Here is a 16,345-nt window from a genome sequence, read left to right as displayed (position 1 = left end):
TAATTAAATTAAATAGTTACTAGAATAAAAGAATTCAGTTTGAAGTATATGCTAACACTGTTTCAGAATATACTGTAATTGCACGGTATGATGCATTACAATCCTAGTTGTAACTAGGCAAGAATCTAGAAATATTCTTGCTAGGTAGATTTTTATTTTACTGGCTTATGTAGAGGAGAATAATTCAGGCTCCATTTGTTTTAACATAGCACTTGTTATTAACATATAATTTATATTTCTGTACCACTCCCAATGGGAGCAGTTTGGTGCAATAGTTATGGTATTAGGCTAGAAATCAGGAGATGGAGTTTTATTCCTGCCTAATGCACAAAAACAGTTCAGTGACACTGGTCCAGTCATTCCCTTTCAGCCCTAGGATGCAGGCAATGGCATACCACTTCCAAAATCTTGCCAAGAAAAACTGCAGGGACTTGTTCAGGCAGCTGCCAAGAGTCAAGACTGACTCCAAGGCACATAATATCCCCCCCAAAAAACCCACTGGGCTCCAATTCACTCAGTAGCTAAAATTAAATAGCATGAACAACAGACTATTCCAAAACATGGCAGCCTTCACTTACCTATTGGACATGCTTTCAAATTTTTGTGGAGCCCATTCGTTAGCTGAAGAAAAGGTGAGATGTTCCCAATCTTCTGAAGGCACATTCTTACAGCTTGGCCAGCGATATACAGTCGCTCCAGTGTGAATGGAGAAAGCTAACCCCAAGCCTGCAAAATTGCCATGCCTTTTCTGTACAGGAGACAACCCCTTCAGATTATCAGGCCGCTTCAGAGATAACTCAGGAATAACATTATATTCACTGGGTTTCACTCCTGGGACTGTTTCCTGGTTCTCAGAGGTTTTATCTAACGATTCTATCTCTTCTCTTGAAATACCCAGTGCTTCCGCAGGAGTTACTTCTCCCAATCCTACAACTGTTTTTGCAGATTCACAACTACTAATGAAATGTTCTTCCTCACTCCTTTTGAAGGCTTCTGTGTGCTTTATCAAATTCTTTTTCTGGAGTGGCTCAACTCTTTTAAGCTGTGTATCTTCATGAAGATTCTCAGCACTCCAGCCTATATTCCTAAAGAAACCTCCTTGATGCATTCTTGGGGAGGATATAGGAGATGATGGTAAGCTTTTACAGAGCCTTTCAGATGCTTGATGAACTGTGCTTTGTGAGTTGCTTGTTTCAGAAGAATCATTTCCTGAAAAAACAGATATGCCAAATTTTATTCACATTTCTTCCAATGGTCCATAACAAAAATCATTGTCATGAAACCAGTAGGTTTATTAATTCTGTTCTTGCATTTAATCTGTAAAGCACTCCTAGGGAAACTTTAAACACACTTTGATAGTCTTCTTTGTCAAGAAATATTTGCACGTTTCATTCATCACCTTGCTTTCAATTTATTAAAAGCAGGGAGATGAATCCAGTCCTTACAAGCACAAAAGACTACAAGACAATAAAAAAAAAACAATGTACATCTCTGACTTGTTGACAAGAGTTCCTATGACTCCTGAAGTCTACTTCCAACTTTTTCTGCTGCCATTTTCCACAAAGAGCCTAGCTACTACTTCTGACAACAGTACAGCTAGTATATCCTGTAAGGAGCTAAGATGTACTGTCAACTACAGCCCTTGACTTGTGCTTTCAGCTCTATACTTGCGTCCTAACATAAAGTAAATCAGGAGAGTAAATATATTGATTTCACCAATACAAGCTGGAACAATGTGCATGTTGTCTTTCAAATCTGTGTTTAGTTTTAACAACTCCAATACAAATAATGTTCCAGCGATTAACTCATCTGCAGCCTTTTTAGGAATGCATATTATTATTATTTTGATTACTTACCTTGGTGGACAGCAGAAAATATAACTGGGCTCGTCATAGCTAAAACTGGACTGTCCACAGATTTTCCACCACTACTGGAATTTCTCATATACATGATGGATTGAACCTTCTCTTGAAAAATATTGCCATCTAGAAAAAGTAAACATGGTGAGTTAACACCTCAAGATGATTTCCCTCTTAAAGATAAAATTAAAAACTTAGAAGCTTAGACTATGAACTATACTTGTAAATATGATCTTAAGTCAACATTGTTATCCATCAAAGCCCTCCTGAACAAACATACAATATTTATTTACTTCTGCTGACACTAATCCTAAAAAAGAACAAAACATATGTGTCCTTTGCTCTAAGAGATGGGAAGAGGGCAGAAATGTGCAAGGCAATCATATGCATATTTGCTCAGAAGTACGAGTTCAGCGATGCATATTAGCTATAGAAAGAATTGCATCACAATATCTGTTTGCATAGTAAAGATCTTGAATTTTCAAAATTAAATTTTCAAAAGTCAAAAGACGAACCCTACAAATAAACTGCTGGTCTCACTGAGCTTTTTAATAAATATGTTTAGCTATTTAAGGCTGTAAAAAAGAGGAGCTATGTGCGCCAGTTCATTATTTTTCCACTTAAAATTAAAGGTAAAACATTGAGGATAGAAAAAGACACCCATGGGCATTTTACTATTTATTTCAAGAGCAAAAATAATTTACCATCTGCAATATATAATATAAATGTACATGGGGGCTACAGTGTTTCCATTTAATCAGAAAGCTTTGCAAATTCCTTCTATACACTGAAGACCTAAGAAGACTCTTTTGATTAAGTAAAGTTTTTGAGAAGATGAAAATGAGAAACTTTCTAGCAGAATTTCACATGAACATAAGTGTCCTCATACAATAATCTATCAAAAAGCTCTATGGTCATATTACAGCTACAAGGTTATTCTTTATAGAAAATTGCAGCTCGTATCAGCTAGGTGTGACATTAACACAACTTTTCCAGAAAAGATTCTTGGTGACAAAATGTCATGTCACAGCTACTCTTCACATTTACACTGCAATGTTTCATTTTCACTAAATCATTCCTTTTAGCTTTTTAAAATTACATACCTTTTTTCCTAATACAATACATTTTTAGAGACCACTAACATTTAACATAACAGAACTAATTATAGATTCAATGAAGTTTGGGAAGAATAAATCAAAGCAGAGGTTATAGAATGACTGAGATGGAAGAGTGGAATAAAATATTATTGGCAATAGTTCTACTACTTAGAATGATAACCTACTAGTGCAGTGGTTCTCAACCTGTGGGTCAGGACCCCTTTAGGGGTCGAACGACCCTTTCACAGGGGTCGCCTAAGACCATCGGAAAACACATATTTTCAATGGTCTTAGGAACCGAGACACCAATTTTATGGTTGGGGGTCACCACAACATGAGGAACTGTATTAAAGGGTTGCAGCATTGGGAAGGTTGAGAACCACTGTACTAGTGTCTTTCTCAATGGAACAGCATGCTTTTATACAATAGATTCTTGCAGACCTTTCTACCACAAAAATGCTTTGGAGGGTTAGAAGACTTGACAGATCAGATCTTGTAAAGGAAAGAAGGCAAAAATTATGTTGGGTGCCTAAAAGCCTCTACTGCAAAACTGTCATTTCCTGTTATAACAAATGTTATAGTTCATCTACCTATATGCAAGGAAAAATAGAAATCTCTGGGATTGTGACAAACATATGTGTTGGTAGCAGGGTGAACTGCTACAAGGAAATTGAAGATCAGGGTCAGCAGTTCCAGATCTGGTGGAGATCCAAGCACTTCTTCAATTATTTTCACAAATGAAGTACAAACTTCTGAAGGAATAGATGTGAAATGTTCTTCTTTGTGTTCCTGAGAAAGAGAGAAATATAGGCAAAAAGCTGAAAATATTTTCCTACAAAATTAGTATTGCATTTCATAGTTTATCCAAGGGTAAACTCAGAGTAAAATATTATACCTGATGATAGCGTTTTCCTTAACTTTATGTTTTAATCATATTCCTTGAAAATATGTAGGTAGAGAACAAGAGAGGTTGCATCATGCTGTTACAATACATCTTTTCTTGAAAATGTTGCAAAACTTTAAAGTGAATATGTTTTTCTCTCTAGTATATTGGATTACATCTGCTTGTCAATTAAAAATCCAGATATATAAGGTAATTTATAAGGAAATTGGATAGCAATCACAATTCTCAACAATTATGGTCAATATTACCTGACAATACACTGCACAAGTGTAGCAATAAACTCTCTAAAAAGCTTCCTCCCACTGTTCCAAAGAATTGGATCTGAGGGACCAAAGGACTTGCAAAACTAACAGCTTTTGATGATTCTTGCCCTCCATCCTCATGATGATGTGCCAGTAGCAAAGCAACAGCATACAAGGTATTTGCCACATAGACTAGCAGTAATAAAGTGAGTTGGAAAATAAGGATATATTTCAATAGTCAACAATTTCTGCTTATAATGGCATTCTAGCTACTTGTCATTTGTAATATATGGGGTAAAAAATAGAAAAGCATTATTAAAAGCTGAGAGAGATAGGGCAATCTCACAGATTTAAAATTATATTCAAATAAAAAATGGCACGGTACCTGCAGAACTTGACATGTCCTCAAGAAATGATGCACAACTTGAGCTTTAAGAAGTTGTTTAATGTTAAACAGCTGTTGCCAGTGATTATCTTGGATAAGTGTTTCTAAAGCTGATAACAGTGTTTTCCACACACCTTGCTAAACAGAACAAAAGAGGAATAACATAAGCAGACAGAAAAATCAATAAAGTTAAAAGCAAGTTACCTTAAAAACTGTACTAAAAGCGGAAATTTTACTTTGATGCAAAAAAACCAAAACTATATACAAGTGTGTGCAATTTTATGATCATGGAGCTGCTTTTCACAATTTTATGTCCTAGAATTAGAACAATATTTATATATGTCCTTATTGCCATTTGGCAACAATTTTTGGAGAGGCTGCATACAAGGCCTCAAGGGATGCATGAGCCTGCATTCTACATGCAAACAAGGAACTTTTTCTCTTTGTCATTTGTCTGCTGTTAATGAAGAAAACAGATAATAAATTTCTCCCATCTCCTGACAAATGCACAATTTACTATTGCAACATTTATAAAAGAATGGAGAACCTCAGCCAATTATGTCTATGGATATTCTCAATCATCCATGTCATGGTTGTCCCAAATGTGCTTTTCCAAAAGGCAACTGGACTTTTTTGGGGTTTTTTCCCTTTGAAAATATTTCACTTCTCATCCAAGAAGCTTCTTCAGTTCTTAATGAGAAACAAAACGTTTTCAAAAGAAAAAAAATCACGAAAGTCCTGTTGCCTTTTAGAAAAGCACCTTTGGCTCAGAAATTACCTCTGTTTTTTAGATATTTAAGCCATGGACTCCCATATGCTTATCTGCCCTGGGAAGCTGAAAGTTCCTAGCAGGTTAAGGGTGTAAATGGGGCCTGATGCATGGGTTGTTTCAAGAAGCCAAGACCGTTGAACTACTGGGGTATCAAGTGATGGATACCTTTACAAAAAGCCTTTCCATTCCATTACAAAATTGCATCCTGTGAGTCTAAAGGCAGATGGCACTGAATTAGCTAACATAGCCAAGGAGTAACAGAGGGGAACAAAGACTGAATATACCATAGAAGTGTTTTCTCAACTGGAATTTATGTCTACTTCTGTATAAATTAAGTTCCCATGGGCAATTATAGTTTTAAGAGATTGATTAAATATCGGCGACAAGGGGAATGACCAACAGAAGGTCATCTTTCTTTCTAATAATTATTTTCTGTGGACAGAATAAAGATACATTTTATCTTGGGCACAGTAATATTTTACCATGTTACAAAGCAGTTGTTTTCTGATTAGTGCAACCTACCTGAGCTTTAGACCATATCTTCCAATCAAACAGTATCTCTTCCAACAATTTTATATCCTGGATTATTGCTCTGGATTCCACATCAAGCATGAATTGTCCATTGTCATCTTGATGAATTATTTTCTCATTACAGCATCCTTCAAGAAGAGTCTTTCAAAGTATAAAAACATTTAAAATTGAAAACATTTTAAAACACCTTTCAGAATTTGGGCATACACTATACTGCATCACTAGTACTCGAGATATTTATTTTCAAAGATTACAAACTCAAACACAAATTATAATAATTGTTGGCTATTGAACTTATATTATAGGTTTAGCTCTAAATCTAATATGATGTTTGTCTGGCTGAATAATTTATTTTAGTGATAAAGCATAGATTGATATAATATACTATAAGATTAATATAATATACTATGTGTCTTTGCTGATACAAATCCCAAGAGTTCAAAGTCAGAAAAATAATTTATGAAAACTGTATTATTATTATTATTATTATTATTATTATTATTATTATTATTATTATTATTATTATTATTATACAATTGTATCACAGCGGCCAGTTGTTTCGCCGGATTTGGCATTGGTTACTAGTCGGGCCCCACCCAGGGGCCTAGGACGTCGTAACGTATTTTCGCAATATGCGTGCAGATCCAAGCAGTGCGGCTTTTTGCATTTGACTGATGGTGATTTTGTCAATTTTTAACTGTTTTAAATGTAATTCCAGTGCTTTTGGAATAGCACCCAGTGTGCCAATTACCACTGGAATTACCACTGCTGGTTTGTGCCATAGTCGTTGAATTTCGATTTTTAAGTCCTGGTATCTTGCGATTTTTTCATGTTCCTTCTCGGCGACCCTGCTATCACCTGGTATTGCGATGTCTATGATTGTGACCTTATTTTTCTCAACCAGTGTGATGTCTGGTGTATTATGCGCCAGTATTTTGTCGGTTTGTATACGGAAATCCCACAAGATCTTGACCATCTGATTTTCTGTGACTTTTTCAGGCTGATGTTCCCACCAGTTTGTTGCTGTTTTAATATTATAATTTTTGCACAAATTCCAATGGATCATTTGTGCTACTGAATTGTGCCGCAATTTATAATCAGTCTGCGCGATTTTTTTACAGCAGCTGAGTATGTGTATAATAATTATTATAATAATTATTTGAATAATAATAATAATTATTATTATTATTATTATCATTATTATTATTGGTTTATCTAGCTGCCTCTATCACACACACATCCCCACACTTCCTGCTCCTCCTCCGCCCATCTTTTTAATTTCATATTATTGTACTTCCACTCTTTTTTTTAATTGTTTTGTTCCCTTGCTATTGTTACATTTTCATTTTTTACCTTTTCATTGGTGTAAGCTGCCCAGAATAGCCCCAAAGCGAAATGGCCAGCAAATAAATTTAACAAATAAATAAATAGGTTATCTTACTAACTGGAAAAGGGAATGTTTCAGTACCAAATCTTACCTGCAAAATGTGAAATCCAACAATACACTTTGACTTTATCAACACCTGATGAATCATTGAATAACCATTGCAGTTTTCTAACTCATGTATTCTCTGCTGATTGTGTTTTGTTAAAACAAGGATAATTTTCAGAGCTAAAGCTTGTGTTTCTTCACAACTGCTGATCTCTACAACCTAAAAATAAACCAGTGTGTCATTGAAGAAAAGAAGCGTTTTTGACAAACTGCGATTTGCCGTACAAGTTGCAGCTAATTTTATTTACTAAAAATCTATGGTATATATTTTACTTGCAAACATTCATTTTATCAAAAGAAGTGATGCACGAATAACTTCATCAGATGGATTGTTTTGTAATGAAACCTGCACAATGCACTCTTGAAATGGGGCATTTAACATAAGAAATAATACTTAAATAGTCACCATTTACAGAGCTGTTCAGAGAATCCCGAGAGCCCCAAATAAGTTATAAAGACTTTAAAATAGATACTCCTATTACTAACTTTATTATGGTCACTGACCAACATGTCTAGGAAAAGAGAGACTCAATTTCAAGTTCACCCTCAGTGCTGCAAACTTGGTAGGTTATTTTGGGTTGTCTCGGTCTCATATCCCAAGTCTGTTTCTCGGGGGGGGGGGGGGAGAACTATGTGTACCAATGCAGTGCTTGCAAGGAAGGTGGGATAGAAATCTAACACATACGTAATACTGCTTTATTTTTTAAAGGATTGTTTGGGTTTGTTTAAATTAATGCTCTGACAAACTGGTCATTCCTCTTCCATACTCACCGCAGTGATGTCAACCCATTATCATGCTAGATCACGGCAGGATAAATACACAAAAATAGAACCCACAATGTGAGGATTCCATGTCATTTTTACCTTACAGCAAAAGAGCAATGTTAAGTTTAATTTCTAGATCACTAATTCCTATGGAATGCTCTTTTTATACTGATTCCCATACAACAACAATAGCAAAAACCCTGAAGGCCTACCATAAATATACTATGTAATGTTTTTAACATCTTACTCTGGCAAATAGGAAGACAAACGACCCAATTCCACCAATCTCATGAAGAATGCCTTGGAGACCTTTGTATACAGCAGGCTGCAGCATTTTCAGATAATGAGGATCTGATAAATTGCTTTGTACTTCTTTTGAACTGAAAGGTCTTTGAGAAGAAATGGTTTTCGCTTGACCTTTAAGTCTGATTACTGGCTCATAGATTGTGTAGTAACCAGGGCAGCAAGTGGTGTATACTGTAGCAAGGTTTTCCTGAAATATAATAGACAACATTTAAGAAGGAGAACCTGTGGAAGATTAATAGGATTAAGTTGTTAGAAAAATGCATGTAATATTTCATTCTACCATCCTTTTTCATTTATACAAGTTTTTGCATCTTCAGATCTGGGACCAGGGTAGGTAATGTCCAAGATGGGAAATCAGGACTTCTTATGAAATATAGACCTTCTCACACCCAGACTTCTTGATGACAGTTAAGAGACATAAGGAGTACTTTTTTCTCTACGCTATCTAAAATTTCATTCTGACACATATTCTAAATTGAGATGTTTAGGACGTCCGAAATCAAACAAAAATAAAGTAATCCAAAACAGGTAATAAAATGTATTTGCTGTTTCATAAATACATATTCCATTTGATTCAACTTCATTTCTCATGATGGATCTTTTGCAGTGGTGCCTTAACCTAAATTGCCATACGAAAGATAACAAGTACCAGGATTACAAACGTACAATTAAAGGCGCAGTGTCTACTTCTTTTTTGGTCAACAGAAGTTCTTTGATTTGTTCACACTGTAGAATCTCTTTATCTATATATTTGGAGTAATTAGGTATTGACTTGCCGTATTTACATGGCATTACAGACGTGAAATCTGGCCCACAAACATAAAGATAAAATGCCTCTTTGGGACCAACGGTTGCACCTACAGAAAGACAAACACACCACACACTGTGTTTTAATACATGTTGTTTCATATACATAAATTTATATTAATGTGGAATTAATACTATAACTGAGTTCCTAAGTCAGCATAAAAGATTACTGTATATAAACTTCCTACATGGGCAACATAAGAAGCATTTAAGAAAGTAAAGTGGCTTAGTCACAGCACACTCCAAGACATACAGTGTTCAAAATAAGTGTACTCATAACAAGTACAGGGGTTGAAATCCATCTGTTACAGGCTAATAATTATGTTGCTTCTTATATTATTCCAGATGAATAAATATAATGCACAATGTAATATGAACATGAGCCTGAATTATAATTGAAGTTTTTATCAACGATGTAAAAGAACAAGTTCAAGCTTCATTGAAGGAAGATAATGAGGAATTAAACACTGAATAGACGCAGCTCTCAGATGCTTGCAAAACTCCCTATAGTAAAATTATAAGAACAAAAACATTACATTTCCTCCGTAATGCCATGGTGACCCTGGGAGAAACTCATGATCTCATCCAGAAGCTTTCCCCTGATGATTTTCTTTGGTATCACTGTTTGTCAGCCATTTTCAAAAAAGCAGCCCTTTATTTTATTTTCTTAAGAAAACTCATATCCTGCTGCTTTTCTATTTCTAGGATGGAAAAAAGCTTTTGAGGTGGTTCATTAAAATATATAAGATTTTTTTTTAAATCCTAAATGAACTGCAGCTAATTCTTTACAGATATACACAGGAGCATAAATATGTTGAGCACTCATGAGGCTAAATGCTGAAAAGTTTTAATAAAGTAATAGAAAATCTTCACAGAGCAGGAAGGATGACTTTCCCATTTAAGAAATTTCATAGCCTAAGCAAATCATGTAGTTATCTTGCATGCTGCAATAAATCTTATACCTGACACTGGGATGGAGGAGAGCTGATCTTAGTACTTTTTCAGGTTGAAAAGCAGTCCTTCAAATATTTTCTTTGCAAGCAGAGTTCTGCCTTGTAACTTTTGGGACATTTCCAAGTGCTTTTCAAACGTTATATTACAACACTAGATTTCCTTTCTCTAGAAATAAAGTACAGTTGCTGACATAGCCAGAGCTGGATAAAAACATTTCAGATGAACTGAATATCCAAAAGTGTTTTCCCACACTGAAAACCTGAGTCTTAATATGGAACCCACTACTGATTCAGATCCTCAGAAGACTTCTCCCAGTAATATCAGGTAGATATTGACAAGTATTGGGAACTCCAGAGGCCTTTATTGCTGTGAAATGCTGCTTAGTACCACTTTCCACAACTATTGCTCCAGGAAAATCAGAACATGCAAACATTGTATGCCTACAGTTTCTTCCCATCAAGTGGCACAGAATATTTCCAGAGGTGATACATTTAAAGATGTCTAAGGAAAGGATTGAGAAGCTTGAACATTCTGGGGCAAGGGACTGAGAAGCCAGAACATTCAAGGGAACCCTGTTGTCTTGCCAAAGAAAACAGAGCTATAAATGAATAGCTATAAATTTATTTCCTTAAAGTTTGCTGCTTAAAAGGCTATTCTACTTTTTTTAAAGCATGGCTAAAATTAACTGGTCTGCATTTATAACTTTTTGTAACGTTATTATAACTATTTGATAAAATCAAGTTCTTAAGATTTCTGGGACAACTAATAATAACAGAATCACAGAACAGAACAACAGAGTTGGAAGAGACCTTGGAGGTCTTCTAGACCAACCCTCTGCTCAGGCAGGAAACCCTATACCATTGCGGAGAAACTGTTGTCCAATCTCTTCTTAAAAACTTCCATTGGTGGAGCCCTAATCATCTTTGTTGCTTTTCTCTGTATTCTTCCTTTCTTTCTTTTAATGGCTTGCCTGATTTTATACACTCTAAATTTATAATAAAGCAACATGTATCTTTTCTTTTATGTACACTGAGAGCATATGCACCAAAGACAAATTCCTTGTGAGTCCAATCACACTTGGACCATAAAGAATTCTATTCTATTCTATTCCTATTTCTATTCTATTCCTGTAAATAAGCCTTAAAACCAATTGCAATAGAAGGCACAAATTCGGGACAAGATAAGAAGCAGTTTATAAAGAGCAAAAATTATAACATACCATTGAAGAGAAGCAAATTCCCAAGGCTCCACCTCCCAGTCAACTGCAAAAAATCATCTTGGGATGATGTATAATGGCCTGTCATACAGAAGGTCTTATTACAGTCGGATGACAAACTCATTTTTCTTGGAAGTGTATAATCTAAACAAATGTCAGGTTTTCTAAAAGCAATAAAGAGAAATAATAAATAAATAAATAAATAAATAAATAAATAAATAAATATTGCTTTTTATATGTCCTAAACATTTTTACTGAGGAAAAAAGATAGTAAGAGCTTTATGTTATTTATTCTCTATCATCCATTAACAGAAGTAGCAAGAGATTTAAGAAAATTTGAAGTGCTGTCCAACAGTCCCATCTATTCCTTTCTTTTCTGCCTTAGAGGGTTGTGATTGCTGTAATCCGCGTCAGTAAATTTCGCTTTTCTGCTTCTATTCAAGTGTCCCACATGTAGCAGTAGGGATTTGGCAGCAATTCCACATTCTAGTTTCAAACAAACTGAGGATACAGGCATCCTTTCAAGGATACCTTTCATCATTATCTCTTAAATTTCCCCTGCATTATGCAGTTAATGACATGGAAATAACATTTACCTGAACCTGCAGTTTCAATCACTTCAGTAACATTTCCTATTAATCCCCAATTCTGACTGATGAACCACTAAATAATGAGCTAATTTATATCAATCTCATTAAAATATGAAAAAGGTTTTAAATGTCTTCTGCCAAAGAACAATTCTCAGTGAAGTACACGAAAGAGCTACTTTGCATTTATCCATCCAAGCACCTCGTGGTTTCCTAAATGCATTTCAAGAATTTTTCATTTTGCCTGTTGTGGATTAGCAATTTGGTCATTAAGCGAAGGAGTTGCTAAATGAAAAACCACTTTGACTTTGTTTGTGCTTACAATTTTACTTCCGTTTTCTCTTCACTTTACAGCATTAGAAGGATAGGATCCCAAACAGCCAGTGAACCCAAAACACAGGGAAGGGTTTTGGGAACTCGGTTCAAGAGGAAATTGGGTAAAATCTTACAGCCCTTTTTCCTCCACTCCACCAGTCTTTGTAACCGAATAGTTAGCAAGAAAAATAATTGATATTTGTGTTTATATTCATTAGAGAGAGGAAGGGATTACAAGAAAGTAAGCAGGCACACAATGGAGAATACACGCTGAAAGGAATGTACCTGTGCCTGCTGCTGTTTGCCTGGTGTGCTAAAGATCTGGCCAATTTCAGGCAGCAGCTGCAGTTCTAATTAACGATCGAAAATCATAACGCTGTTAATTTGCAGTCTCTACTTTTTAGGGAAGTACTGCAAGAAAAAGCAGCTCAGGAAGAGATTGCTTCTTTAGGCAATTTCTCCATGGAATGGGATAACTTGACACAGCCAACTCGCTGCAGGACACAGCCACAGCTAACGTGCCATGGGATGATAATTCAATGCAGGAAAATTTAAAAATTTAAAATAAATTAAAAAATATTTTATTTTTTGTCATTCATATTTCATTTTGTCACTCCTTTTGTATCCTTCCTTTAATGGTTTTATTCCACCATTTTTTTAAATATTAGTGTAACTCATGTCCTGCAGTGAGTTGCCCCATGGTGATCTGGCTGTGGTGAGTTGTCCCGCTGAGAGTTGGCCGTGGCGAGTTGGCAGCAGTGAATTCTCATCAACACATTTCTCCATGCTGAGTGGAGTTGGGAACAGATCAGGCACAGGACAACAAGTAATAATTGACTGTAGTAATGGTGACATGATATGTGACTGACACAGAGAGACTTCAAATGCATGCATTTGACACAGTTACTTTTTCATCACCATTGTAACTGCAATAGGACATTGCTTAAGGCAGTCATTGACTACCTTCAATGCCAATGCCCACAAGCCAAGGTGGCGCAGTGGTTAAATGCAGCACTGCAGGCTACTGCTAGATCAGCAGGTCAGCGGTTCAAATCTCACCGGCTCAGGGTTGACTCAGCCTTCCATCCTTGCGAGGTGGGTAAAATGAGGACCCAGATTGTTGGGGGCAATATGCTGACTCTCTGTAAACCGCTTAGAGAGGCCTGAAAGGCCTATGAAGCGGTATATAAGTCTACTGCTATTGCTATTGCTATTGCTAATCCTGTTAAGAATCTCTTCCTTTTCATGGAGCCAAATCATTACCTTGATTTACCAGGGAAACAGACCGAATAGTGCTCCAAGTGCCAGTGGAGAGACTCTCGATAGATCAGACTGTGTATGGAGTACATCAGTACTCAGAATCTGAACACTTAACTCTGCAACTAGTGAAAGTAGGTTACTGCTCTGAGTCCATTGCTGCTATACAGAATAAGCAATTTATTGTACTGTACAGCATTCCCTTTACCAAGAAAGCAGAGAACAGGAAATATAACATATAATGGCATGTCCTAAACAAATTGCATTGGAGCTGTCAGAATTACAGCAGGTCCCAATCTCATCAGTTTGTGACTCTTGAAAATGTGGAATGTGGAAAGTTGAGGACCTCATCTCTTGTCCCTTGGTTGATTAAATCAGGTCCATGGTTGACAGAGATGAATGATTCCTCTTTATGAGAGGAATATATTCCCCTGTCTAAATGTCAACAAACCTTTACTGAAGACCTGTAGAATTATAAACCATTTGAAAAGTTGGTGATCCTCACTCATCCAGGTCATGGTTGCTCCAAAGATGCTTTTTCCAAAAGACCACTAGACTTTTGGGGTGTTTCTTTGGAAACATTTTGCTTCTCATCCATGAAGCTTCTTCACTTCTTCAAAGCTTTTTGAATGAGAAGCAAAACCTTTTCAAAGAAAATGTTATTGTTTACTCAGATCTTAAAAGAATAGACAAGGCTTCCCATGATCTCCTTAGTTATACGTATACAGGTAGTCCTTGACTTACAATATTTCATTTAGTGACAGTTCTAAGATACAGAAGCACTGGAAAAAGTGACTTATGACCATTTTTCTCATTTATGACCATTGAAGCATCCCCATAGTTTCATGGTTTACATTGCTTGGCAATTGGTTTATACCTATGATGGTTGCAGTGTCCCAGTCATGTGATCCCCTTTTGCGACCTTCTGACAAACAAAGTCAATGGGAAATCCAGATTCGCTTAATAACCGTGTTACTAAATTAAGAACTACAATGATTCATTTAACAAGTGTGGCAAAAAGTCATGAGATGGGGCAAAACTGCCTTTACAATTTTCTCACTAAACAACATAAATTTTGGGTTCAATTGTGGTCGTAAATTGAGAACTACCTGTATATTATTTATAATCTTGGGAGAGCATACCTCTGACCACAAATCCATAGAGAGAGAGTTCCATGGATATTTTTCTTTTTTTCTGGTTGTTCAATGTAGGTTAGTGCCAAATGCTGCCATTTGCCTACAAGGAAGGTATTCTCTGGTGTTTCAGCTTGTGCTAATAATCCAGCTTTCATTTCATCATTTGGATCCATACACATACTATGAAAATAAAAAAAGAGAAAAATCACTAAAAATTTATCAAAATATCTTTCAAAATATATGTTACCCCTTTCCCAATACTACTTTGCTTATGTTGTTCTATCATGTGCTTTATTGATCAAGGCATAACACAGGAGTCTGATATACACTTTAACAATGGACCAACATATTTTTCTAGAAGCTGCAGCTCTATTGTATATGCAACATTTTTAATGTTATAAAACACTATTTTCATCCAACTGATTTCTAGGGCAAGTAAAACACAAATGCAACCACTTAAATTGATTGAGCAGAAATATCATTTTACACATTGTGCTTGACTCATTGTTTGAACTCGATGCAATATGATAAAATCAGAGTACATAAAAGTACAGAACATGGCAACATTTCATTGGATGTTGTAGCAAATCCCTGATGATAAAAGGCATAAATAATCTGTTCAAATGCATGTTTTTCATCTCTAAAACAAGATAATGGTACCGAAATGTGAAAGCTCCTGAGTTCACATTAGCCCAGACTTGTATCATCAATGCTTTGGAGCCCAGTGAAAATATATGAAGGTAGCCATCTTCAAGAAGTTTGTCTCCCAAATTGAGGTAATCAAATCCAGGTTTGCTTTCTTCTGTAACACATAACAATGATAAAACCAAGCGTATCATTAATCAGAATATCATTCCACAAAAGAGAAGAATCTGGAACTTTGGTTTATTTTTAAATTTAACTTATAGACATGCAGAAGGATTATGCACAGGAGCATTTCATTTCGTATTTCTCATAATTTGGATAAAATTAAGACAAGTTTACAACAGCTGTATAAGTAACAACGTAACAATTGTATAAGTAACAAAGAATGAAATTATTGCAGTGTTTTTTTTACTAAGTATTAAAATATACAGTATATATGTAAATTTTAAAATGGGAGCCAATTAAAAAAAATGAGAATGCCTCCAAAGCAAGGCCAATTATACTTTTACACCCTCATCCAAACTGATTTAGAAAGAGTACATCAAATTAAAATTGTGAAAAATATTAAAGAACAAGCAGATCAAATGGCAGTGATATATGAAAATATTAAAAGTATTAACTTAAAGTTACAATTAACTGGTTTTGAGCAAAAATGAAATGCTTTGTTTTTTGTACCAATAATTTAAATCTTTACATCACTAAGTACAAATACATCAAAAAACTGATTAAAAAGTCTAACCGTGCCAAAATTAGCTTCCTCAAAGCTAATAATGTTATAACAGAACTTAATCTTAGCCCTCATCAAAATTAATAAGCAATAAATAAAATTAAGCAAATGTCCCTGTCATTTTGTGGGACCCAGAAAATGAGCCTTTTTTGTATGGTACCTGTCCTCTGAAATACCTTACCACCTGAGAATGGATTTACCCTGAGCCTTTTGACCTTCCAGAAGGTGCTTAAGGTCTGTCTGTCTGCCCAAGAATGAGATGGAAGTATGGAAGGTATAGACACTTGTCATTATTTTGAATTTTTTTCACATTTGGATGCTATTTCTTTTTCTTTTAGTACATATTGT

The 16,345-nt window shown here is 35.5% G+C and overlaps 1 protein-coding gene across 1 annotated transcript in view; it reads right to left on the bottom strand.

The window, feature by feature from the left end:
• LYST (lysosomal trafficking regulator) overlaps nt 1-16,345 on the bottom strand; it is a 98,360-nt gene that overhangs the window by 49,980 nt on the left and 32,035 nt on the right. The window contains exons 13-23 of the mRNA XM_087718070.1: nt 15,286-15,427; nt 14,632-14,805; nt 11,334-11,494; nt 9,020-9,210; nt 8,295-8,540; nt 7,269-7,442; nt 5,782-5,931; nt 4,488-4,625; nt 3,547-3,745; nt 1,857-1,985; nt 579-1,209 (exon numbers count right to left, since the gene is read on the bottom strand). Of these exons, the coding sequence (XP_087574196.1) occupies nt 579-1,209; nt 1,857-1,985; nt 3,547-3,745; nt 4,488-4,625; nt 5,782-5,931; nt 7,269-7,442; nt 8,295-8,540; nt 9,020-9,210; nt 11,334-11,494; nt 14,632-14,805; nt 15,286-15,427 (2,335 nt within the window). The remainder of the gene's footprint in view (nt 1-578; nt 1,210-1,856; nt 1,986-3,546; nt 3,746-4,487; nt 4,626-5,781; nt 5,932-7,268; nt 7,443-8,294; nt 8,541-9,019; nt 9,211-11,333; nt 11,495-14,631; nt 14,806-15,285; nt 15,428-16,345) is intronic.

This window comes from Thamnophis sirtalis, unplaced genomic scaffold (genome assembly GCF_051295495.1).
Source record: "Thamnophis sirtalis isolate CommonGarterSnake01/CBP01778 unplaced genomic scaffold, rThaSir2_p1.2 scaffold_6, whole genome shotgun sequence".
In the NCBI taxonomy this organism is placed as follows: domain Eukaryota; kingdom Metazoa; phylum Chordata; class Lepidosauria; order Squamata; family Natricidae; genus Thamnophis; species Thamnophis sirtalis.
The sequence above is the reverse complement of the archived record's forward strand: the minus strand, read 5'-3'. Positions and strand labels throughout refer to the sequence as shown.